The sequence below is a fragment of the Aegilops tauschii genome, chromosome 4, assembly GCF_002575655.3.
Source record: "Aegilops tauschii subsp. strangulata cultivar AL8/78 chromosome 4, Aet v6.0, whole genome shotgun sequence".
Lineage (NCBI taxonomy): Eukaryota > Viridiplantae > Streptophyta > Magnoliopsida > Poales > Poaceae > Aegilops > Aegilops tauschii.
This window is the reverse complement of record NC_053038.3, coordinates 189,152,836-189,179,948: the sequence shown is the minus strand read 5'-3', so window position 1 is coordinate 189,179,948 and position 27,113 is coordinate 189,152,836. Positions and strand designations below refer to the sequence as shown.

General features: G+C 51.5%; 1 protein-coding gene across 1 annotated transcript; it reads left to right on the top strand.

Moving 5' to 3' along the window:
* The first annotated feature begins 306 nt into the window (after positions 1-306).
* LOC141021750 (uncharacterized) lies at positions 307-10,665 on the top strand. The gene is made up of 7 exons (XM_073497608.1): positions 307-2,139; positions 5,338-5,667; positions 6,385-6,435; positions 6,580-6,651; positions 7,375-8,496; positions 8,580-8,678; positions 10,033-10,665. Exons 1-7 carry the CDS (start codon positions 307-309, stop codon positions 10,663-10,665), a joined length of 4,140 nt encoding a protein of 1,379 aa, XP_073353709.1.
* Positions 10,666-27,113: the final 16,448 nt, after the last annotated feature.

The window sequence follows — 27,113 nt, the reverse complement described above, 5'->3', positions numbered from 1 at the left end:
GCCTTTCGCCTACCTGGGCTTTTTCCTTACCTCTGGTTTGACACTTTTCCCAGCCCATCGCCTGAGGCCTGGGACCTAGATGCGGTCCATGACTGGTTCCAATCAGTTGGCCCAGCCCGCGAGCCTCCGCTCGTTTCCTCTTTTAGTGAGCTTTGTTTGGGATCTTTTCCTAATTTCCAGCCTCGTCGCCCCCTTGCCTCCTCAACTTCTCCGCTCTGTTCCTCTGTCTCACCTCTGTGCACAAGCTCTGCTTCTAGTGCTTTGCGCCTCCCTTCGCCGGTGATCTCGCGTTCTTCGGCGACGCCGATGGCCAACATCCCGATCGACCCACGCCCCTTTGTGCCACAAGGCTTCAACATTCAACAGGTTCCTGGGCGCAATGGTGTGGCTCGGGTGGTGCTTCCGCAGCGCCCTCGTCGTCATGAGGACTGGGCGATTGCGACCATCCACCCTCTCCCTGCAGATGCTCCGTTCCCCATTGTAAGAGATGTTCTTGAGGATTTTATTTTAGAGCATAGACAGCTGGGACTGCGAGATATCCAGCGGTGTCCGTTCGGTGAAGCATATGTTCGTCTCGCGCGGGTTAGGGATAGGGACAAGTTGGTCCTTGATAGCCCCCACGAGTTTGGAGATGTGTTCATTAGCTTTGCGAGGCATGATGAGGGAAGGAATCATAGGAGGGTTCATCTTAACAGAGTGGTGTGGTTGCTTCTGACGGGAGTCCCTTTTGATTTCCGCACCACTGAAGATCTTGCTTGTGCTGTTAGTAAGTTTGGCCGCATGATTTCCTGGGACAAGGAGGACGACCACATGGGTCGCATTGTGGTCAAGGCAAGAGTTCTGAACTTGGATACCATCCCAAAAAGTTTGCGTTGGTCTGAAGGGGATGAATTTGAGGGAGACGGCTGGTCTTCCTCCATCGAAGTGCTGGCCAGTGAGCTCCTTGGTGGAGGACCTGCAGATGAGGATCCTTTGCCTCCTGCTAATGAGGACCCGCACCCTTTACCCGAGAATGCTGTGCCTGCTGAGGGTTTGCATGTTGTGGACGCCATAAATAATGAGATGGATGTTCAGGTTGCTGCAAACTGGGATAATTGGGACGATAACCATCAACATGTTCCTAATGCTGAGTTGGAAGATCTGCTGGATGCTGTACAGCAGGAGGAAATGGCCTGGGCAGATGGTGAGGAGCTGCTTCCAGCTCCCAGCAATAGCAGTTTCTCTTCAGGCATGTCTTTTTCTGAAGGAGACAATTCTCATATGTTTTTACCTTCAGTTACTGTGGAAGCCATTCCTGCAATTGCCCAACCTGATGCTGTTGTGATGGCTACTGGACTGCAGAACATATTTCAAGCTTACCAGTCAGATGATGAGGAGCCTCCTGTATTGCAGGAGCAAAACCAGGAAATGGCTGCTTTGCATGATCAGCTTCTTGCAAATCCACTGCAACATGTTGCCCCTCTTGCAGCACAGGCTGCTCCTGATGTTTCTCCTCCTTTGGAGGTCGCTTCTGACCAACCTGCACTTCTGGAAGCAGCCTTGGAGCCTGTCATGTTTTCTGATCTTCCTATGACAACTGCTGGATCTTCAGCTCAAGTCTTGAAAGACAATGCTGAACATGTTATTACTGCTAGAGGAAGTCTACAGCCTGTGGAGAATTTAGAGGACCTCCAGTCAGGTCTCCAAGGTAACTGGGTTAATCAAATCAATGATCACTTTAACATGGCACCTTCCCTCCTTGGTCTGAAAAGTATTCAGATGGCTGCCACTGCTAACACTGAACTATCTGTTTCTGAAGAAGGCCTGTTACTGTGGAAGCAGCACTTCAAAGAGCAAGCATTGGACAACAGGAGCTCTTTCTCTACCAACATTCCTGTAAGTTGGTTTAATTTTATTGTCCACTTGCTCCTGTCCCCTGATAAGTTTTCCTGGACTGTCAATATGTTAAAATCTGGAATGTGGGATCTGTTCACTGCTGTGGAAAATATGGACCAAGCTTTTCTGTTCCATATACCTGACAAATGTCCTACCTCTCATGCACCAATCTGTCAGGTCATGGAGGAAGGTGTACAGGACAAGGGTAAAGAGAATATTGGGGTAGCTGCAAATCTGCATGATGTGGAGTCACAGGCCTTGCTTGTAATGCCCACGATGCGGCTATATCTCCCACGTGTCGAGGCACGACTTAGAGGCATAACCGCATAGTGGTTTTGTCGCAAGAAGGGTCATCTTCACACAATCCCATGTAATGAACAAGAATGGGATAAAGAGTTGGCTTACAATCGCCACTTCACACAATACATAAATATCATCATACATCATCCAAAATACAATCATATAGACCGACTACGGTCAAAATCCAGATGAAAATAAGACAACCCCAAATGCTAGATCCCCGATCGTCCCAACTGGGCTCCACTACTGATCATCAGGAAAAGACACATAGTAACGACCACGTTCCTCGTCGAACTCCCACTTGAGATCGACGCCATCATCTGCACTGGCATCGTCGGCACCTGCAACTATTTTGGTAGAATCTGTGAGTCACGGGGACTCAGCAATCTCACACCCGCGAGATCAAGACTATTTAAGCTTGTAGGAAAGGATGGTGCAAAGAGGTGGAGCTGCAGCGGCAAAAGCATATATGGTGGCTAACTTGCGCAAATGAGTGCGAGAAGAGAAGCAACAGAACGGGCGTCATCTAGCAATGACCAAGAAGTGATCCTGAACACCTACTTACGTCATTCATAACACATACCGTGTTCACTTCCCGGACTCCGCCGAGAAGAGACCATCACGGCTACACACGCAGTTGATGTATTTTAAATGGGTCAAGTGACAAGTTATCTACAACCGGACATTAACAAATTCCCATCTGCCTCATAACCGCGGGCACGGCTTTCGAAAGATAATACCCTGCAGGGGTGTCCCAACTTAGCCCATCATAAGCTCTCACGGTCAACGAAGGATAAACCTTCTCCCGGAAAGACCCGATCAGTCTCGGAATCCCGGTTTACAAGACATCTCGACAATGGTAAAACAAGACCAGCAAAGCCCCCGAATGTGCCAACAAATCCCGATAGGAGCTGCACATATCTCGTTCTCAGGGCGCAACGGATGAGCCAGACGTCGGGTTGGCATAGACCCTGGTTGCCCAGGGGGCGCCGGACATTGCTCGGTTTGGGCCAGCACTCGAAGGAGCACTGGTCCGGGGGTTTAAAATAAAGATGACCCTCGGGCTCGCGAAAACCCGGGGGAAAAGGCTTAGGTAGCAAATGGTAAAACCAAGGTTGGGCCTTGCTGGAGGAGTTTTATTCAAGGCGAACTGTCAAGGGGGTCCCATAAATCACCCGACCGCGTAAGGAACGCAAACTCAAGGAACATAATTCCGGTATAACAGTAACTAGGGCGGCAAGAGTGGAACAAAACACCAGGCATAAGGCCGAGCCTTCCACCCTTTACCAAATATATATAGATGCATTAATTAAATAAGAGATATTGTGATATCCCAACATGTCCATGTTCCGACATGCAACAAACTTCAACTTCACCTGCAACTAGCAACGCTATAAGAGGGGCTGAGCAAAAGCGGTAACTTAGCCAAACAACGGTTTGCTAGGAGAGGATGGTTAGGGGCTGACATGGATAAAATGGGAGACAAGATATAGCAAGTAATAGGTAGCGGAGCAAGGCAATAGAGCGAACAACTAGCATAGCAAAGATAGAAGTGATTTCGAGGGGTGGTCATCTTGCCTGCAAGATTCTCAGAGTTGTCGAAAGCTTGATCCTCGTAAGCGTACTCGACAGGTTCCTCGTTCACGAACTCGTCTCCCGGCTCTACCCAAGACAAGAGAACAAGCAACGGAACCACAATCAATCACGAGAAATGCACAAGCAACATGATGCAAAACATGTATGATATGCGAGATATGATATGCGATGCATATGCGTGCTCCGGAAGGAAAAATATGAACATGCCAGTAACTTGGCAAACAAAGCATGCCACTGGAAAGATGAGATGATTTCGGTCGAAATCGATATAAAGATCACCGGAAACGGATGCACGGTTTGCAAATGGCAAGCAAAACAAGAATGGCACTAAACTGCGATAAACAGCAAGATAGCACTTAAAATGCAACAAGCAACAATGCTACAGCACCCCAACATAGCACCAAAGCACATGTAAGTAATCTACAGGAGATACTTGACAAAAGATGAACACTGAGCTACGGCTAGATCACAACATATCAAGCTCAAACAAGCATGGCAAAAGTGCAAAAGATTACAGGTTCACAGACTTAGTGAAAAACTAGACATGGCAGAAAAACAGCATCAGGTAGCAATGTTTAGAGCACGAAAACAACATACTACAGGAACTTAATATAGCAAAACAAGGCATGGCAGTGTTCTAATAAAAGCACATGACAAAAGTCCCTTACTGATCAAAAGCCAAAAAGGATCAGAAGATATGATGGCAAGCATGTAAACATAGCAAGTTTCGTTATCAGGTTTCAGACTTAGCAGAAAACAGAGCATGGCAGAAATAATAATATGTAGGCCTATTTGTGAGCTTGATGCACTCACTACAGAGCAATTCATGACAAACCAAGCACACCTACAGCAAGATGGCATGTTTATGAAGCTAACCATGACAAGAACACAAGCATAGCATGTAAGGATCAACTACAATAAGCTTGGCGAAATTGCATATTATGTTAAGAATCTGCCAGAAATATTTTATAGCAAAAGTAGAGCAAGATTGAGTCATGATATGGCACTCCATAATTGCAAACAATTGCAGGAATGGATCAAATACAACTATATCTACAAAACATCCTTACTGAACATCTCCAAAATATGCATGGATCTCTCTGTAGCATCAAGTTTACATGGCAACAAAATTACAGCAGACAAGGACTTAAGAGAAATCACTGTCCCTGAAATCAGAAATATTACGGGGCCTACTTTGCATGCTTGTGCTAGTCACCACAGAGATCAAAAAAATACATGGACTACACCACTGGAAAGATGGTATGGCATACTTCAAAACACATGTAGAGCTCATGCTCATAAGATGCACAGATTAAATGATACAAAAATGACAAATCTCCAAGTTCTGATAAGAACCAGAGAATAACAGCAACTAGCCCTCTTCCAACAGAGATTTGGGCATCAAGATGACCTCTAATGAACATGGTGCAATTTAATTAAATGAAGAGCATCACGAGAAAAACAATTTGACATATTACACGCGCGAATCGGAGCTACATGCACGGAGTTATAGCAACACGAACAGAGGCATATGCTGTGAAAAAATCCCAGACTTAGAAAATTTAGAGGGGGGCTCGGGTCAACCTTGGTCAACGGATCTGGATCGGGGCGCACTGGGAGCTCGAGCCCGACCGGAGCGACGCCGGAGGAAGGAGAACGGCGGGCCGGCTGGAGGAGGAGGACGCGGCGGCGGCGGCCGCGGTGGCGGGGGTCGGCGCTGGCGCGGGGAGGCGGCGAGGCGGCGGCGGGTCCGGCCGGCGGGTCGGCGGACGGCAGGGCAGGCCGGCGGGCCGGCGGGCGGCCGTGGCGGCGCCGGCGAGGCGCAAGGGCGGCGGCACGGCGGCGGGGGCAGGCATGAGGCCCGAGCGGCGGCGCGGGAGGAGGCGGGCCTGGAGGGCCGGGAGCGGGCCTCGGCGGCGGCGCGGTGGAGGCGCGCCACGTGGCGGCGGCGGCGGAGGCGGACGCGTCCGGCTCCGCCGGACGTGTCCGACGGCGGAGTGGGACGAGGGCTAGGGTTGGACTGAGATTTCGTTTTTCGGGATGTCCACATATTTATAGGTAGAGGGAGCTAGGAGGCTTCAAATGAGGTGCGGTTTTCGCCCACACGATCGTGATCGAACGACCTAGAGCATGGAAGGGAGTTTGGTGGGTTTTGGGATGGTTTTGGAGGGGTTTTTTGCTGGACACACAAATGGACTTTGCGGATGCCCGGTTAACCGCTGGAGTACCAAACGACCTCCAAATGGAACGAAACTTGACCGGTAGTCTCCGGGTGGTATAATAAGGCCACTTGACAAGCCTCGGTCCATTCTGAGAAAGTTTGACACCCGCACACGAAAGAAAACGAAAGGGGTGCACCGGAGGAGATAGGAGCGCCGGATTGCAAAACGGACAACGGGGAAAATGATCGGATGCATGAGATGAACACGTATGCAAATGCAATGCACATGATGACATGATATGAAAATGCATGACATGACAAAATACAAAACGAAAGAGACAACCCGACAACGAAGGGAAAAACATAGCACATAGCCGAAAATGGCAAGAGTCGGAGTTACAAATATGGCAAGTTACATGCGGGGTGTTACATTGCTGCAACCTTTTGGCCAGGAAAACTTAAGGAAGAGGAGAAGTGGAAAAACTCCACTTGTGGAAACAGAGGTAAGAAGAAGTGACAGAATTAAGAAAGGCAATGCTGGTTACAAGAGAAATTCTTGCCCTAATAATAATTGCTTACCTTGCAATGCTGCCCCTCCCATCATCAAGAAATCAGTTGTTAAAAATCTCACTGCCTCTTTGTGTAAGGTTTCTGAGGGGGAACTGGAGGACATGCTGGCCAAGAAGCCCAAGAGAATGGATGAGGAGGTTTTGGACAAGGTGCCCTTGGCCAAAGGAGAAGGACATGCTACCACCTCTTCTTAATGTTTAGGGACCCCTCTTGGAGTGTTGTGTGGTGGGATTGTGTCTGTAGTCCCACACCTATTAGTTTGTTGCTGCTTTTGCCAACTGTAAGACTTGGGTCTTGGTGCTTTCTGAACCTTGTATGCCTGTGGCTGTACTTTCCTGCTAGTCTTTTCATGTGTCATCTTTGGTTGCACTACTGGAATTATGTTATGTTGTGGATCAGGGCACTATGCCAGCTTCTTTCCTTCTTCGATGATGATCAAGAATTATGTTATGTTGTGGATCAGGGCACTATGCCAGCTTCTTTCCTTCTTGGATGATGATCAAGTGGTGGTGCTTGCTCTCTGGTACAAAATCTTTTTTTGTTTCCATGAATAACAACAACAGAAACTGGAATATCTTAAATTGGAACATTAGAGGTATGAACTCTGAGGACAAATGCTTGGCTTTAAGACAGAAGATTGATGAGAGTGATTGTAATATTGTGTGCCTTCAAGAAACCAAAAGAGAGACCTTTGACACTACCTACTTAAAAAAATTCTGCCCCTCTAGAATTAATAACTTTGCCTTCCTCCCCTCTGTTGGAGCTTCTGGGGGCTTCTTGTGGCCTGGAATGGCTCACAATTCTCTGGGGAGATCATTGCACAAAACAGGTTCTCACTTTCCATGCAGTTCACCAGTTTGCTTTCCAATCAGTCTTGGATTCTTTCAAATATCTATGGCCCATGTGATCCTCAAGACAAAATGGAGTTTATTCACTGGTTTCTAAATATCCACATGCCTGATGATGTTGACTGGATATTAATGGGTGATTTCAACCTTATGAGGGCTCCATCAGATAGGAACAGACCTGGGGGAGATGTTAATGATATGCTTATGTTCAATGAGGCCATTAGTAACCAAGGTTTGGTTGAATTACCTTTGCATGGTAGAAAGTTCAGTTGGAGTAACATGCAGCATGATCCTCTGTTGGTCAAACTTGACTGGTTTTTCACTTCTGCCTCCTGGATGACTTCTTTCCCTAATACAATTGTACTACCACTTGCAAAACCTATATCTGATCACTTGCCCTGTGTAATTAAAATTGGCACTTCTATCCCAAAGGCAAGAGTATTCAGGTTTGAGAACTATTGGCTGCATCATTCTGATTTCAAACAAGTTGTTGCCTCTGCTTGGAGCATCCCAGTTGGAAACCTTGATTCTGTTAAGTCTTTGAATGCTAAGTTCAAGATTTTAAGAAGAGCTTTGAAGCTGTGGGCTAAATCTCTGTCCTGTCTGAAATCTACAATTGCAAAGTTAAATGAACTACTCTTCATGTGGGATTTCTTTGAGGAATTTAGAGAACTGGATACTCATGAATGGAGCTGCAGAGCTCTTCTTAAAGAACAACTGCTTATTTTACTGAGGAACCAACAGATTTATTGGAAGCAGAGAGGGAAAATCAAGGGGGTGAAGTTTGGAGATGAAAACACAAAAAAATTTCACACAAAAGCTTCCATCAATTACAGGCATAACCATATTGCTATTCTTCACAATGAGGACCAAATGGAGATCTCAGATCATGCTGGTAAAGCTGCTATTCTCTTGGATGCTTTCAAGAAAAGAATGGGCACATCCCAAGAAACCACAATGCACTTTGATCTGGTTACTTTGTATGGGCAGAGACAGCATTCAAATATTTTTGCTAATCTGAAATTGCCTTTTACTGCTGAAGAAATTGAAGCTGTTGTCCATGCTCTCCCAAATGACAAGTCTCCTGGCCCTGATGGTTTTAACAATGAATTCCTCAAGTCTTGTTGGGACATTATTAAAGAAGATGTGCTCAAATTCATTATGCTTTTCATGCAGGACACATCTCTCTTGAGAGTTTGAACACTTCTTTTATAACTCTCATTCCAAAGGGTAACTCTCCATTGACTGCAAATGATTTTAGGCCTATCTCTTTACTGAACAGCTGTCTGAAAATTGTTACTAAGTTGCTGGCCAATAGACTGCAAAAGGTGATTCTGCAATTGGTACACATCAACCAATATGGATTCCTTAAAGAAAGATCTATTCATGACTGTTTGGGGTGGGCTTATGAGTATTTGCACCAATGTCATAAGTCAAAAGAGGAAATCATTGTTCTGAAATTGGATTTTGAAAAGGCTTTTGACACCATTGAACATCAGGCTATGCTGGATATTTTAAAAGCAAAGGGCTTTGGGGACAGATGGCTTACTTGGATCAAATTATTGTTTACTTCTGCATCTTCTGCTATACTACTAAATGGTGTTCCTGGAATTTTTTTTATTGCCTTAGAGGTGTAAGGCAGGGGGATCCTCTGTCCCCTCTTCTCTTTGTGCTGGCTGCTGATCTACTTCAGACAATTCTCAATAAGGCAATGCACCTGGGTTTGGTAACTTCTCCCTTGCAAGTAGAGTCATGCCCTGATTTTCCAATTGTCCAGTATGCTGATGACACCTTGGTTATTATGCAAGCAGATGCAAAGCAATTACATTGCCTCAAAGCCCTTCTCAATACTTTTGCTGATGCCACAGGCCTGAAAGTGAACTACAATAAATCAAGTATGATTCCAATAAATGTGCCAGAAGAGAAGATGGAGATTTTAATAAATACTTTTCATTGCAAGAAGGAATCTTTTCCAATCAAATATTTGGGAGTACCCCTAGGCCTCCATAAGCCTACTGTTGAACAATGTTTTCCCCTTGTCACAAGACTGCAGAAGAAGATTGTGGGTTTGTCCACCTTTATGACTTTGGCTAGGAGATTATTGCTTGTGAAATCTGTCCTCAACTCTTTATTGATATATCTCATGGGATGCCTTGATGTGCCCATTACCATCAAAACCCAAGCCATAAAGTACTTGAGACATTGTCTTTGGAGAGGCCCTGATTTGGAGGACCATAGACCTGCCATGGTGGCATGGAGTACTGTGTGTAGACCTAAAAATCAAGGTGGGTTAGGAGTGATTGATATTTTTGTCCAGAATAAAGCATTGCTTCTCAAGAACTGCATAAGTTCTACAACAGACACAATATTCCCTGGGTCAATCTGATTTGGGAATCTTACTACAGCAATGATTCTCTACCTGGTAATAGCTGGCTGGGATCTTTTTGGTGGAAGGCAAACCTTAAGCTGATTGATAACTATAAATCCTTGGCCAGATGCAACATAGGTGATGGAAAGATTTCTTATTTTTGGACTGATCTTTGGCACTCACACTGCTTGCAAGACATGTTCCCCCACCTATTCTCATTTGTGAAAAACAAGGATGCTACTGTTCACACCTTTCTCCAAACTGAATACTTAGAGGACCTATTTCATCTGCCTCTGACTGTGCAAGCTTTCCAGGAATTTGAGGCTATAGAGGACATCTGCATTACTTTAAGGGCCTCTGATACTTTGGATTGCACAGATACATGGAGCTACATCTGGGGAACTGAGCAATTCTCTGTGGCTAAGGCATACCAAGTGCTGATGGGAGTCAAAGTTGTGCCACAACAGTACAATTGGATCTGGAGCAGTTCTTGTCAGCCAAAACATAAGGTGTTCTTTTGGAGACTACTTTATGACAGGCTCAATACTAGAAATCTTCTGAGAAGGAAATCATTTCAGCTGGGCAACTATAACTGTGCTGTCAACAATTGCCCACAGGAAGAGACTCTCCAGCACCTTTTCTGGACTTGCCCTTTTGCTGCACAGTGTTGGGATCTGATCTGCCCTTCAAGACAGGCAAATGTGTCAATCATGGAAGCTTTTCTTGACCTCAAGCAGAAACTTCATGTTCCTTTCTTCATGGAGATAGTCATCCTTGCCTCTTGGGCTATTTGGATCTCCAGGAACAACATGATTTTCCAAGCAATTCAACCCAGCATTCAAAGGTGGAAAGCCATCTTTAGGGAGGAGCTCTCTCTTCTCAGATTCAGAATTAAAAAGAGCTATGCTGGAGCATACTGTTTTTGGCTGGATAATCTTGTGCTGTAATCCTTGTTTTTTTTCTTAGTTGTTTAGTTGTTTTTTTCTTTCTTTCCTATTTCTTTTGTTTTTTCCTTCTTGGCTTATCTCAAGCCTTTTGTACTCTGGTTCCTTTCTGGGACTTTACCTTTTTTTAGATTAATATAAACAAAAAATTGCAGTGGGGTTTTGCCCTACTGTGTACAGTCAAAAAAAAGATAGAGGGAAGATGAAAGATGTTCCCTATGCTTCAGCCATAGGCTCTATCATGTATGCAATGCTGTGTACCAGACCTGATGTGTGCCTTGCTATAAGTTTAGCAGGGAGGTACCAAAGTAATCCAGGAGTGGATCACTGGACAACGGTCAAGAACATCCTGAAATACCTGAAAAGGACTAAGGATATGTTTCTCGTTTATGGAGGTGACAAAGAGCTCATCGTAAATGGTTACATTGATGCAAGCTTTGACACTGATCCAGACGATTCTAAATCGCAAACCGGATATGTGTTTACATTGAATGGTGGAGCTGTCAGTTGGTGCAGTTCTAAGCAAAGTGTCATGGCGGGATCTACGTGTGAAGCGGAGTACATAGCTGCTTCGGAAGCAGCAAATGAAGGAGTCTGGATGAAGGTGTTCATATCCGATCTAGGTGTCATACCTAGTGCATCGGGTCCAATGAAAATCTTTTGTGACAATACTGGTGCAATTGCCTTAGCAAAGGAATCCAGATTTCACAAAAGAACCAAGCACATCAAAAGATGCTTCAATTCCATCTGGGATTTAGTCTAGGTGGGAGACATAGAAATTTGCAAGATACATACGGATCTGAATGTTGCAGACCCGTTGACTAAGCCTCTTCCACGAGCAAAACATGATCAGCACCAAGACTCCATGGGTGTAAGAATCATTACTATGTAATCTAGATTATTGACTCTAGTGCAAGTGGGAGACTGAAGGAAATATGCCCTAGAGGCAATAATAAAGTTATTATTTATTTCCTTATATCATGATAAATGTTTATTATTCATGCTAGAATTGTATTAACCGGAAACATAATACTTGTGTGAATACATAGACAAACAGAGTGTCACTAGTATGCCTCTACTTGACTTGCTCGTTGATCAAAGATGGTTATGTTTCCTAGCCATAGACATGAGTTGTCATTTGATTAACGGGATCACATCATTAGGAGAATGATGTGATTGACTTGACCCATTCCATTAGCTCAGCACTCGATCGTTTAGTATGTTGCTATTGCTTTCATCATGACTTATACATGTTCCTATGACTATGAGATTATGCAACTCCCGTTTACCGGAGGAACACTTTGTGTGCTACCAAACGTCACAACGTAACTGGGTGATTATAAAGGTGCTCTACAGGTGTCTCCAAAGGTATTTGTTGGGTTGGCGTATTTCGAGATTAGGATTTGTCACTCCGATTGTCGGAGAGGTATCTCTGGGCCCACTCAGTAATACACATCACTATAAGCCTTGCAAGCATTGTGGCTAATGAGTTAGTTGCGGGACGATGTATTACGGAACGAGTAAAGAGACTTGCCGGTAACGAGATTGAACTAGGTATCGAGATACTGACGATCGAATCTCGGGCAAGTAACATACCGATGACAAAGGGAATAACGTATGTTGTTATGCGGTCTTACCGAGAAAGATCTTCATAGAATATGTGGGAACCAATATGAGCATCCAAGTTCTGCTATTGGTTATTGACCGGAGAGGTGTCTCGGTCATGTCTACATAGTTCTCGAACCCGTAGGGTCCGCACGCTTAACGTTACGATGACAGTTATATTATGAGTTTATATGTTTTGATGTACCGAAGGTTGTTCGGAGTCCCGGATGTGATCACGGACATAACGGGGAGTCTCGAAATGGTCGAGACATAAAGATTGATATATTGGAAGCCTATGTTTGGATATCGGAAGTGTTCCGGGTGAAATCGGGATTTTTCCGGAGTACCGGGAGGTTACCGGAACCCCCCGGTAACTTAAAGGGCCTTAGTGGGCCTAGGTGGAAGAGAGGAGAGGAGGCCAGGGCAGGGCCGCACGCCCCTCCCCCCCAGTCCGAATAGGACAAGGAGAGGGGGGCGGCGCCCCCCTTTCCTTCCTCCCCTCCACCTCTTCCCCCTCTCTCTCCTAGTCCAACATGGAAAAGGGGGGGAGTCCTACTCCCGGTAGGAGTAGGATTCCTCCTGGCGCGCCTCTCCCCTTGGCCGGACGAACCCCCCTTGCTCCTTTATATACGGGGGCAGGGGGGCACCTCTATACACACAATTGATCATTGATCTCTTAGCCGTGTGCGGTGCCCCCCTCCACCATATTACACCTCGATAATATCGTAGCGGTGCTTAGGCGAAGCCCTGCGTCGATAGAACATCATCATTGTCACCACGCCGTCGTGCTGACGAAACTCTCCCTCAACACTTGGCTGGATCGGAGTTCGAGGGACGTCATCGAGCTGAACGTGTGCTGAACTCGGAGGTGCCGTGTGTTCGTTACTTGATTGGTCGGATCGTGAAGACGTACGACTACATCAACCGCGTTGTGTTAAACGCTTCCGCTTTCGGTCTACGAGGGTACGTGGACAACACTCTCCCGTCTCGTTGCTATACATCACGATGATCTTGCGTGTGCGTAGGAATTTTTTTGAAATTACTACGTTCCCCAACATTAACATGCAAGCGAATTGCGTGAAAAAGGGACGGCCGGTGGGGACACCCGCAGCCAAGCTCCAGGGATTGCTGCGGGTTAGTCCGAGAGGAGAGTATAACTCATAATCGCGCTTGGTTTCTTGCTGCTGATCTTTCCACAAGAAGATGAAGGCACTGAGGATTTGGTGAGGTGACATGCGCAGGGCTGGCCACGAGCCAGATCTCGATCTCTCAGATTTGTCAGCTTTGCAGGGATGGACCCGAGCACAAGCGCCATGCCAGCATGTGTAGCCCCCATTGTGGGATGAGCAAGAGGCCAGTTAGCAACGCGGGAGGCCGCGAAGGGCGATAAAACATCAGGCAATCGGGTGATAACATAAATCATCTCATGGATAGGGTAGAGCTAGTTCTGATAGATGCAAAACGATACATACCACAGGGACGGACCCACGCGGCTTAGGGATAATGCAGCCCGAGGGGTGCCCCCAACTGAATAAACTAGAAAATGTCACCTGGCACCATTGCTGAAGAGATGTTGGAGTAGCTGAAGACGCGTGCTGCAGAAGTCGCTCCTCACGAGTCGTCTGGTGGCCGATTTTCGAGGGACCCCGGAGGTTCTGACTCCTCCTCCATCAGGCTTGCCTGATGCCTGGACTCGTGAGCTGCCAGGGCGCCCTGCATGAGCCGCTGGAAGGTAGCAGCCGCGTTCGGCAGGCCAAAAGGCATGCGAACGTAGCTGTGAGGGGGGCCCTCACACCGACCAACGCGGGATGGCCAGAAGCGCTCCTGAGACGCGGCCCTGTTGAGCCCTGGGATGTTGACGCAGACGCGCAGCTCACTATCCTCGCCGGGACAAGGAGCTACACCGGGTGGTGGGCGACGGTCGCCTCGCATTGTTCTTGCTTCCTGAAGCTCCTCGGTTGCCTTGGTGATGAACTCTTGAGCACATGGCATCCCGTGCCTTGTGCCCTCCTGGCGGAAGCGCGCGCTGAAGCACGCCTCCACATGGTGTCCGAGCGCCTCCATCATGACGTTGGCTATGTCAAAGGCCCTCCAGAGGAGAGCGCCCGAGCCCAGTTCGAGAGGGGCGCCGGGCGCTCCTTCCTATGTGAGAGAGGGAGGCGCCCCGTCGGCGGGCGCAGGTCCTGAGGTGGTGCCGCTGGACACCCCGCTCTCCTGAGGTCCTTGGCGGAGTAGCAGCTTCTTCTTCTTGGGGACAACCTCAGGAGGGTAGACGGTGCCTTCGTTGTCAGGGTTCTTGACTGCCGCAGCCTGGTAGGTGCGCTCGAGAGAGCACACTGCGTCCTTCTCCTCGCAGGCGACCGTGATGACGCCGCAGCTCCCTGGCATCTTGAGGACATTGTAACCATGATGAGTCACTGCCATGAACTTGGCCAGGGCCGGATACCCAAGGATGGCGTTGTATGGAAGGCGAATGTGGGTGACGTCGACATCGATCACGCTTGCCGAAGGTGACAGGGAGGCGGATCTGCCCTATCGGGGTGGTGGAGCCGTCGATCACTCCTGAGAAGGGCTTGGTGGGCTGCAGCTGGTCATATGGCACCTAGAGTTGGTCGAATGTCTCGATGGAAAGAACATTGAGCCCTGCACCGCCATCAATGAGAGTCTTGGTGACGAGGACGTTGCTGATGGTTGGCGAGCAGAGCATTGGGAGAGCACCGGTAGTTGCCGCGCACTTGAGCTGGTCGGACAAGCTGAAGGTGATGGTGCACTTGGACCACCTGAGCGGGCGCGTAGCCTCGAGCTTGGGGAGGGCCGCGTTCACCTCACGGGAAAACTACTTGAAGATGCGATGAGAGGCAGGGGCCTGAGCGCCGCCCAGGATGCATGTGATGGCACGAGGCTCTTGGAAGCCCCCAACCCCCTCGTCCTGGTGGTGGTCGTCGTTCCTTCTTGGTGGTGGCGGCAGGGGAGCGAGGCCAGCGTTGCCCTGAGGACAATCCTCACGAGGCTGGTCCCTCCAGGGGCCCACGCGAGGCTGGCCCTGCCAGCATTCCTCACGAGGCTGATCGAGCCACTCTTGGCGGAGGTCACGGCCGTCCCAGCGTCCTCCACTTCGGCCTCCTTCGCGGCCGTAGCCACGGTCGTTGCGCTCGGGGCGACGACCAGGCGCCCGTCGCGGATGGCTCTGAGCTCTTGAAAGTCGTTGGTGTTGTGGCTGTGCACGTTGTGGAAGACGCGGAATGGGCGGCTCCCCTTGGATGACTCCAGGTGATCACAACCGCGCTTCATCTCCGTTTCTGCCGCGAGCACGGCCGGTCCCTTGCGCTTCACGTCCTTGGCTTTGGCCTTCTTGTCTTCTGGGTCAGCCCCCGGGAGCTCCAGGAGGGAGAGGCGACCCTCCTCAGCTCTTGCACACTTGGTTTCCATGTTGAACATCTCCAGAGCCGTGCATAGGTCCTCGTGTATGGCGAGCTCCTCCTTCATCTTGACGTCGCGGATGCCATCAGTGAATGCCGAGATGATGGCCTCGTCCGACACCTTGGGGATCTTGAGGCGAACATTGTTGAAGCGCTGGATGTACTTCTGCAAGGTCTCCCCTAGATGCTGCTTGACGCGCCGCAGGTCACCCGTAGCCGGCGGCCGGTCGCGGGTGCCCTGGAAGTTGGCGACGAAACGCTCTCACATTTCATCCCAGGAGGAAATGGATCCCGCGGGCAGGTTCAGGAGCCACGAGCGCGCGCCATCCTTAAGGGCCATGGGAAACCAGTTCGCCATGAACTTCTTGTCGTTGTTGGCTGCCTCGATGCTCAGCTTATAGAGCTGTAGGAACTCAGCAGGGTCGGGGGTGCCGTCGTAGCGTGGAGGCTGGTCGGGCTTGAACTTCCCCGGCCAGATGACGGTGCGTAGTTTCGGAGTGAAGGCGCGGCAACCCGCTGTGGTCACGGGAGCCCTTCGTGGAGGTGGAGCCTGATCCTGGCGTTCCCGCGCCACCGTCGCAGGCGGCGCGGTCTTGACGTTGCGGTGCTGGGAGTGCATGAGCTTCTTCTTGCAGCCGCTGGACCACCTGCTAGCTTTCTTCTTCGTGCGCCGGTGCTTTGCGCGGCGGGTCGCGCCGCGGGGCCTCGCGCCTTGGCAGGGAGGTGGAGGAGGTGCCCAGTGGGCTATGTCACCCGCAGCAGGTGGTGGGCGAGGCAGCGAGAGAGACGGTGCAGGAGAGCCCCCGGCGGCGCTGACAAGCTCGGCGATGCGGTCCAGCCAGTCTTCGCAGAAGTCGTCGACGGGGCGATAGCGTAGGAGCTCGCGCGCCATGAGTAATGCAGCTTGTGCATTCGCCGACCCATGATGAGCATGTGACGATGAACCAGCCGGAGTCAGCGACGGGGTGGTGGTGCACCCATCATGCTGCACAGAGGGGTGCAGCGACGAAGCTTGCTGCTCGTGCCCCACCGGGCTGGTAGCGGCGTTCGCCGCTGGAGACGGGGGACAGCGAAGATAGCCATCACTCGCCGGTGCCGTCTGAGCGATGCGGGTGGCAAAAGAGGCCCGACACTCAGCACGAGCTCGACGGGCATCAGCCATGGAAGTGGTGGAGCGGTGGCGGGTCGACCGGCGGAAGAGAGGCTCCGATGCACCCCTACCTGGCGCGCCAAATGTCGGATTTCGGGTTCCGCAAACCCTTGAGAGGTTTGAACTCTGGGTGCGTGTGAAGAACTCGTCTTCCCCAGTCTGCCTACTCGCTAATCTCGTGGCCTAGCTCGACGAACTGAATGGAAAAGAAACACAACAGTTTACCCAGGTTCGGGCCACCTTGCGGTGTAAAACCCTAGTCCTGCTTTGTGGTGGATTAGCCTCGAGGGGCTGAGGATGAACTAGTACAATGGTGAACAACCTCAGGAGGAGAGGTGTTCTTGGGCTCAAGTGAGCTGGTGGATTTGAGGGTGGAATGGATCCGTCCCCCTCTGCGGTGGTGGCTAAGTCCTATTTATAGTGGCCTTGGTCCTCTTCCCAAATGAAGGCGGGAAGGGATCCCACAACGGGCAAATTAAAAGGGAGACAACTAGTACATGCTATCCTGACAAAAGTAGTCTTCGCATGCAAAAGCCTCTGGTCGTGATGCCGGGGTGGGCTCGGCGATGACCTCTGTCCTGCCGTCCTGGCAATCTTGGTCTTGTTGCACGAGAATGGAAACCCTTTGGCTGATTCATCGGGATTCCGTGCCTGCGCTTGCCTCCTTGGCACCAAAGAGGAAACTGGTACACTGCACCTGCTGGCGCCCGCCTGGCTTTAGTCGTCATGGCTCACGTCATCTGGACCTCGCGAGGTGAGGCTTGCATAGAAATCTCCGCTCCTCGGGAGCCAGCCTAGAGAGACTGCTCCTCGTGGAGGTCTTGGTGTCGTCCACCTTGTGAGGCTTGGCCCCTCGCGAGGGTCTTGAGTTGTTGATGTTGAAGTTGGGATATACCAGGCCGTCGATGGAGCCATGCCGTGGGCCGCAGGCAGGCAAGTCTGGGTACCCCCGTTCCCAGAACACCGACAGCGGCCACTGCCAGCGCCCTCCTGATGCTCTGCTCGCCTACCATCAGCAACATCCTCGTCACCAAGACACTCATCGATAACGGCGCGGGGATCAATGTTCTCTTAATCGAGGCGTTCGATATCCTCCAAGTGCCCTACGACCAGCTCCTACCTACCAAGCCTTTCTCAGGAGTGACCGACAAGTCCACCACCCTAATAGGGCAGATCTGCCTCCCTGTCACCTTCGGCAAGCGCGACAACTACCGCACTAAGCTCATCGACTTCAACGTCGCCCACATTCGCCTCCCGTAGAACGCCATCCTTGGGTATCCGGCCCTGCCCAAGTTCATGGCTGCAACACATCATGGCTACAATGTCCTCAAGATGCCTGGAAGCTGCGGCATCATCACGGTCGCCTGCGATGAAAAGGACGCGGTGTGCTCCCTCGAGCGCGCCTACCAAGCTGCGGCGGTCGAGAACCCAGATGACGAGGGTGCTGTCTACCCTCCTGAGGCTGTCCCCAAGAAGAATCAGCTACTCTGCCTAGTACCTCAGGAGGATGGGGCTTCCGATGGCCGTGCTTCAGGACCAGCGCCCGGTGCCCTTCTCAGGCTGGGCTCGGGGGCTCTCCTCTGGAGGGCCTCTGACAAGGCCAACGTCATGAGGGAGGCGCTCGGGCACCGTGTGGAGGCGTGCTTGAACGCACGCTTCCGCGAGGAGGGCGCAAGGCGCTTAGGAGTTCATCACCAAGGCAACCAAGGAGTTTCAGGAGGCAAGAGCCATGCGAGGCGAGCGTCGACTTGCACCCCCCAGCGCAGCTCCCACTCCTGACCAGGGTAGCGAGCTGCGCGTCTGCGTCAACATCCCAGGGCTCAACAGAGTCGCGTCTCAGGAGCTCTTCTGGCCGTCCCACGTTGACCGGTGCGAAGGCCCCCCTCACAGCTACGTTCGCATGCCTTTCAGTTTGCTGAACAGGGCTGCCATGCACCAGCGCCACATGCGGGACTTCCTGACAGCTCATGAGGCCAGGTGCCAGGCGATCCTATCGGAGGTGGCGCCGAATCCTCGCGAGCCCCCCGGCCCTCCAGAGCCTCAGGAGGTTCAGGACCCGGACGACTCGTGAGGAGCGACTTCTGCAGCACGCATCTTCAGCTACTCAAACACCTCTTTAGCAACGGTGCTAGGTGACACTTTTTGGTTTGTTCAGTTGGGGGCGCCCCTCGGGCTGCATTATCCCCAAGCTGTGTGGGTCCGTCCCTGCGGCATGTATTGTTCTTTGCATCTATCAGAACTGGCCTTACCCTTTCGTAAGTTGATTTATGATTATCACCTGCCTGTCCGGTGCTTCGTTGCCCTTCGCAGCCTCCGCGCGTTGCTGACCCGCCGTTTGCTCATCCCGCCACGAGGGCTGCTGGTACAACGCCTGTGCTCGGGTCCGTCCCTGCAGTGTTGATAAATCTGAGAGATCAAGCTCTGACTCGCGGCCTGCCCCCCGCACGTCACCTCACTAGGTCCTCAGTGCCTTCGCCTCATTGCGGAAAGATCAACGGCAGGATTGCAAGCACGGCTGTGTGTTATGATCTCCTTCTCCGACTAACTCGCAGGAACCTCCGGAGCCAGAGTACGAGAGGCCCCGCCGTCCGCTCCTTTTTCACGCAATTCGCTTGCACGTTAAAGGGGAAGGGGCTCCCGAGCATCGCGCCTCGGGGGCTCCTACGGGCTCTCGAGCCCTCACTCCCTGGCCTTGACCACGACATTGCAACCTGGCATACTAGCGGCGGCCGAGCCTCGCTCGAGGGCCGGGACCCGAGGACGTAGAGCATCTAAATGAGCGAGGAAAAGGGGGATCGGCACGAGCCCTGCCTAGAAGCGCCACCACCAGGACACGGTCAGGCGTCGCGCAAGGGAATCACCGCGGGTTCGCCAAGATAAGTCACCTCATACATATCAGCGTGGACCTCACGACCCAGTATTTCGACTCTTGCGATCTCGCTCCGGCAATGCCGCTTCCTTTTTCGACCTTCAGGGAGCTGCTTGCACGCTAAAGGGGACCTTCTGAGCATCGCGCCTCAGGGGCTCTTACCGGACCTCGGGCCGCTCATCTCCTGGCCTTGACCACGACATCGTGACCTGGCATACCAGGGACGGCTGAAGCCTGCCTGGGACTAGGTCCTATCGGCGTAGAGCACTAAGCTACCGCGAGAACGAAAAGGAGCACCGTGCCGAAGCAAGATACGCAATCACAACACCAAACTGGGAATAATAACATTGAGACAAAAGCATTGCAGTTTCTTACACGCCCCCACGGGGCCCGTCACGATTCCGCGCAGGGAAAACAAAAGAAGAGGACCTAGAAGAACTCTGGCTACAGGGCGTCACCGACGACGCCGAGCGGCCGCCGCCGCCGCACTCCGGGCGTGGCGAGAGCTCGGCGGCTCGTAGCTGTCATTGTCGCTGGACTCCAGAGAATCGCTGGATTTCGGGGAGTCGCTGCTGCTGCTGGAGGAGCTGCTGGCAAGGCCAAGGGCAAGTTCAGCGCCCGTGCCTGCGCTGCGAGGGCCGCCTCTTCCGGAGCAGCGCTCCAGGCACCGGCCGTCTTCGCCGAAGACCTTGAAGAAAAGCATGGAGGCTCCGTCGTATTCGAAGTGGATGGCAAGGGCACCTTCCAGACAGTAGGCGCGGGCGATCTCGCCCCATCCTCGAGTCATGAAGACGTCGCCCGAGGGACGACCTCGACCTGCACTTTAGTAGCTTGGCTGCAGCACCCGGCGTGTTGCAGCCACAGCTCGGCGGTATCTCCTTGGCAAAGAACCTCGGGAACCAGATCCACGTGCATGGCGGCATTGCCGCCGACACCACGAACTCACGCGATGTGCCTTCGGCATGAGTTCACAAGCTGGCTGGCCATGCAACCACGGCCTGTCCTCCGTGACCCCGACCCGCGCGGCGCTGGGCATTGCCCCCCATCTAGGGCTCTGCGCGTGGGTGTACAGAGGGATCGGGAAGCCATGCGGCGGCTGCTCGTGCTAAGGCCGTGTCATCTCCTGCCCCCCGTCCGCGTCGCAGGAGCGTCCAAGCCTTTTCTTTGGCAGAAGTGGCCCGAGCTCCTCCCGAGGAACTTTTCCCTTCTTTGCCGCGGAAAACCTCCTTATCGGCGCCATGAATCCTTCGGCATGACGGCGAGACAAGGAAGAAGAAGGAAGAGCGGGCAGCGAGAAGGTGGAGATGAGCGGGAGGTCTCGCCCCTCTCCCCATTTTTAGCCAGAGGAAGGCCAACCGCTGGCATCCACGATCCCTAGTAATGATGACCTTTTTTCATGCAGACTCTTGTCAAATCGAGCGGTTGCCGAGGCGATGTGGGGAAGCGGAGATGCCCATGTCCCATCAAGTGCCACGCGTCAACCGGGGCCGCAGGCTGTTGGGGCCCGCGGCGTTTCGCCCTTGCCCTTTGGCTTCGCCTAGAAGCCAAGTCCGAGCGTGCCTTGGGCCTGGGGGCTACTGTCGGTGTTCTAGGAACCGGGGTACCCAGACTTGCCTGCCTGCAGCCCATGGCATGGCTCCATCGATGACCTGGTACGGCCCATCTTCAGCACCAACAACACAAGACCCTCACGAGGGGCCAAGCCTCGCGAGGCGGACTACGCCAAGACCTCCATAAGGAGCTGTCTCCTTAGGTTGGCTCCCGTGGAGTGGAGATTCCTATGAAAGCCCTCACCTCATGAGGATCAGATGATGCAAGCCATGATGACCAAGGCCAGGTGGGCGCCAGCTGGTGCAGTACAACAAGTTTCCTCTTTGGTGCAAAAGAGATAAGCGCAGGCGCGGAGTCCCGAGGGATCAACCAAAGGTTTCCGTTTCCATGCTACAAGACCAAGACCGCCAGGAAGACAGGGCGGAGGTCATCGCCGAGCGCACCATGGCGTCACGACTAGCAGCTTTGCATGCGAAGACCACCTTTCATCAAGATAGGATGTACTAGTTGTCTTCCTTCAAATTTGGCCGTTGTGGGATCCCTTCTCGCCTTCATTGTGGGAAGAGGACCAAGGCCACTATGAATATAGCCTAGCCACCACCATAAAGAAGGATCCGGATCCAGACGATCCACACCCTCACCAGCTCACACAAACACAAGAACACACCTCCTGAGGTTGTTCTTCCATTGTACTAGTTCATGCTCAGCCCACCTCGAGGCAAATCCACCACAAAGCAGGAGTAGGGTATTACACCGCAAGGTGGCCCGAACCTGGGTAAACTGCCTTGTCCCGCTCCTCTTTAGTTCATCGAGCTAGGCCGTGAGATCGTCGAGTTGGCAGGCTGGGGAGGTTGAGTTCTTCGCACGCACCCCAGCGTTCGAATCTATCTTGGGTCTGCGGAGCCCCAAATCCGACAAATGTCAGCGTAGTCAATACAAATTCTCCATTTTCCATTTACCTTATGCACTACAACTAGATTGGCAACCAAGTTGGATGGAGCACTCCTCTGACTAGGCTCGCCGCTTCTAATTTCTTGATCTCTTCGGCAATGAATTGTTACCTCTCCAAAGCTTCCTTCCTGACCTTCTACTTAACGGGTCGCACGTGTGGGGAGACCACGAGGTGGTACTCAATTACCCCACCAGGAACACATGGGATATTAGATTGTTGCCATGCAAACACATCGACATTCGCCCACGGGAAGGCAATGATCATGCTTTCCTATTTGTCATCAAGGGTGGCATTATGGTGAAAGTGCCTCCCGTCTCGTCCTCCTTTGCAGACACCTTGTTGGTTGCTGGTGGAGCTGCCTTGTACTTCTTGCTCTTGCCGACAGAGCTCTCCGGCAAGTCCTCAACATGTGCGCGACACTCCGAAGAGGTGCGCTTCCCAGAGTCCTTGTTAGAAGTCCTGCCGGTCTTCTTCTTCCCCCGGGAGCTTTGTCGGCAGGAGAAAGTGCCTTGGCGGCAGATGCTACAACTACTTCCCAGTAGAGTTGATCAGCGCAGATGACTGTGTCTTTCTTGTCAGAATTGATGATGATGACGCTCATCGGCCCTGTCATCTTGAGTGTGTTGTAGGCATAGTGTGATGTTGCCATAAACTTAGCCAACACTAGGCGGCCAAGGATCGCATATATGACAATGGAATATTGACGATGTCGAAGTCGATCTTCTGCGTCCTGTAGTTCAGCTTGCTGACAAATGTTACCGGCAGCGTGATCTTGCCCTTCGGTTGGCTTCTTCCTGGATTGACACCTTGAAACACGCCCATCTTCTTGAGATCTTCATCAGAAATTTGTAGCCTCTTGATTACATCTGGTGAGATCAAGTTCAAGCCAGCCCCACCGTCAACCATCATCTTCGTGACTTTGAGGTTGCGGATTGTCGGTGAAACCAACAACGACAAACACCCAACTACAGTTGTGCGATCAGAGCAGTCGTGAGTGTCGAAGATGATGGGCATGTTGGACCACTTGAGTGGCTTCTGGGCATCTACTGCCGGCTGCGCCGAATTGATTTCACGCGCCCACTTCTTGAGTTAGCAGTGAGAGGAGTGCAAAGATGCACCCCCGTCAATGCACATAGCCTCCGTAGGTTTCTGGAACTCGTGTTCACTGGACTCGTCGTCATCTTCCTCGCCTTTCTTGTCGTGACCTCTAGTAGGCTTCTCTTTCTACTACTTGGCCTTGCCGCGGCGACCTCCACGGCCACCACGAACCTTCTTGCCAGATCCTCCAGCACTGTCTTGGGCCTTCTCCTTATCATGCTTTTCGTACTCAGCATTCTGCTTTCCGGCAAGTTTCTCTATTTGCTGGCAGTGTTGGAGGTCATGGCCCTTGGTACGGTGGATCTTGCAATATTGCTTGCCAGAGCCCTCCATCTTGTCGCCAACCACCAGCTCTTGGCACGAGGCGCACCCGGCAACCTCCTTGTCGGAGCTCTCAGTCTTGGCTTTCTTGCCGGCATTGGCATTGGCGGAGCCCTCAACAGCCATCACTGCCTTGCCCTTGCGCTTCCTATTGCGCTTGCAGTTCTTCTTCTTAGGGGTGTTGGTGGCATCGACTTTCGTGCCAACGTCCTCACCAGGAAGTTTCCTTACCTCTTTAGCACGTGCGCACTTGTCAGCCAGGGCATAGAGCTCGGCAACATCCTTCACCTTGTTCATGGCCAATTCTTCCCACATCTTTTGATTACACACATTTGTGTGAAATGTGGTAATCATAGCAGCAGGGTGAATGCCAGGAATGTTGTACTACACATGGCCGAATCTATATATACTTGTGAAGAGGCTCGCCATCCCTTTGCGGTATCACATGAAAGTCACTGGGCTGACCGGGAACCTTGTGGCCCCCAGTAAAAGCACGAACGAAATCATGCACAGATCTGACCATGAAGAGATGGATTTCTCTGGCAAGTTCATCAACCATGATCTGATGTTGGGCTTGAGCACCAATGGAAATTAATTGGTGAGGATCTTCTCATCACTTGCCCTGGCAGGTTGCAGCGCAATGGTGTAGATGCCCAGGAACTCTGATGGATGGATCTTGCCGTTGTACTTCTCTCGCACTTCTGGCTTGAAATTTCGGGAAGTGGGCCACTGGACTTGCCGTAGGTCTCGAGTGAACACTGGACAACCCACCTCGTAAGGTAGGTACCTAGAGTACACTGGCACTGGATCATCGGCAGTGGGCCCCGCACACTTGTTGGATTGACGACATGTGTCGGATTCGGGGTTCCGGCAAACCCTTATGAGGTTCGAACTCTGGGGTGCGCATGAAGAACTCTCTCTCTAGTTCGGTCGCTCAACGATCTCACGGCCTAGCTCGACGGACCCAAGGAACACGAGACGCGGAGGTTTATACTGGTTCAGGACATCGTGTGGTGTAATACCCTACTCCAGTGTGGTGGTGGTGGATTGCCTCGAGGGCTAAGGATGAACTAGTACAGTGGATGAACATCCTCCTGAGGAGATGTGTTCTAGAGCTCGATGAGCTGGTGAGATGGCCTTGGGGGGATGGATCCAATCCAAGATGAGATGACCCCCCTCTATGGTTGTGGATAGTCCTATTTATAGAGGCCCTGGTCCTCTTCCCAAATGTTAGGCGGGAAGGGATCCCACAACGGCCAATTTTGAAGGGGGAAAACTAGTACAAGCTATCCTGACAAAAGGTGGTCTTCGCCTGCCAAAGGCTCTGGTGGTGACGCTGCAGTGGGCTCCGTGGTGACCTCCGTCCTGCCATCCTGCTGGTCTTGGTCTTGTTGCATCGATATGGAAACCTTTGCCTGATGCCTCGGGACTCCTCGCCTGCGCTTGCCTCTTTAGCACCAAAGAGGAAACTGGTGCACTGCACCTGCCTGGCCTTGGTCGTCACGGCTCACATCACGCGAGCCTCGCGAGGTGCCCCTTGCATAGATATCTCTCCTCCTTGGGAGCTAGCCTGGTGAGGCCGCCGCCAGTGAGGTCTTGGTGTCGTCTGCCTCGCGAGGGTCTTGGGTTGCTGCTGCTGAAGATGGGCCGTACCGGGCCGTTGGTGGAGCACCGTGGGCCGCAGGCAGGCAAGTCTGGGTACCCCCGTTCCCAGGACACCGACAACATGCTTCCCGTCATAGCTCGATTGTGGTACAAGCATTTTCTCTGTGCCATTCTTGGAGAATTTGCCACTGATCATGGTGAGCTCGTGGATCAGAAGACGCCATGGAAACATCATCATGGGCGTCGACGTGCTGACTCTGCCAGTTCTGTTGTTGTCGGGGGGACTGCACCGTGGCTGCACCACCTCCGGTCCTTTCCCTAGCAGCACACACTGATGCCATGGGTTGCCACTGCGAAGGCCCAACCTGCTGTGGCTTGTCATCGTTGGTGCAGTTGAGGATGCTCTGTATGGTAGCTCTCTACTTGTCCATCTTCTCCGCATCAGGAGGGAAGTCTAAGAGCGACTGCGCTCATGCCAAGGCCTCTGCTGACATAGTCGGCAGGGAACAATGTGAAGATCGAGAGGTGTTCTTACTTCTAACAGAGTTAGAAGGAGCTCCATCTCGGTCTTGCAGTGACGACCTTTTTTTGCTAGCATGCTGGCGTGCATGGTTGCCCTGCAAATCCCGAGAATGATTCGGAGGGGCTTTGACATGAGGATGCCTGGAATCGCCAATGTTATGGCACTGCTCGTCACGTGCGACCTGAGATGGTCGCGACATGTGCGCTATTGTAGGTGTCTTGGAAAGCACCGCACCATCCTTGGAATTTGCCGCACCACCCGTAGGCAGCACAACTCCATCCTTAGACCTGATGGCATGCGGGTTGTTGTTGTTCCCGCTCTGGGCGAGTCCACTCGTCTGGCTTGGATCACCAGAATGTCGAGGAAGCTGTTCGCCACCTCCGCCTCCTCCGCCATCGCCTGTGCCATCGCCTATCGGCGTAGGCATCGACAGTTTGGATGTAGACGGAGTGACCGCCATGGTGCCCTTCTTCCTGGGAGCCATGAAGCATTAAATGCGCCGACTGCTAAATCAGGTTCACGCAAGCGATCCCCCTGCCTAGCACGCTAAAGATGTCATGCGTACGACAATCTATGGGACTAGCAAAGGCCCCACTGCGGTTCGACTTGGGAGATCGTCAAGCACGAAGAGTAGATCTAGCAATCAACGTGAAGATTTACCCAGGTTCGGGACGCTGTGAAGCGTAAAACCCTACTCCTACTTTGATTGTATTGGAAGTGATAGTTCAAGTACAGGGAGCGCAGCTTGCCGACAAGGTGCGCGTGAAGTGCAACTACGCGTGTAATTGAACAAAGTGCCAACCTTTCCAAAGGTAGCCATGGGCCCCCTTTTATGGATCAAGGGGTTACCACAGTGACAAAATAGTCTTTATACAAGGTACTCCCTCCTTTCCGGTTCATAGGGCTTATCTCAATATTTTAGATTTCCCGTTTTATAAGTCTCAATTCGATTGTTCCCCATCACATGTTCAGATTCCAAGATGCATTAAATCATTGCATCCAAAGATTAAGAGCAAATTGACCAATGCATGTACTTCATGCATGCACGCATTGCAATTAATGCATTGATAAACAATTTTTTTGAGAAAAACAAGTGCATTAATTGAGTGCTTTGCAAACCACAAAAATTATTCCACCACTCACGATCTATCTTGGTTGGTGAGATTTTTGAATTGAGCCCTATAAACTGAAAAGGAGGTAGTAAATAGTGGCTATAGTGCTAAATACCTACTCTGACGGGTCAGGACAAACGCATTAATTGCGCCATGATGTGTTGCGTTGGGGGCGCCTTCCGGCAAGGAGCGCCTCTCCTTCTGTGTTGTTTGACCAGCTACCTCGTATTAACTTGACATGCCCCT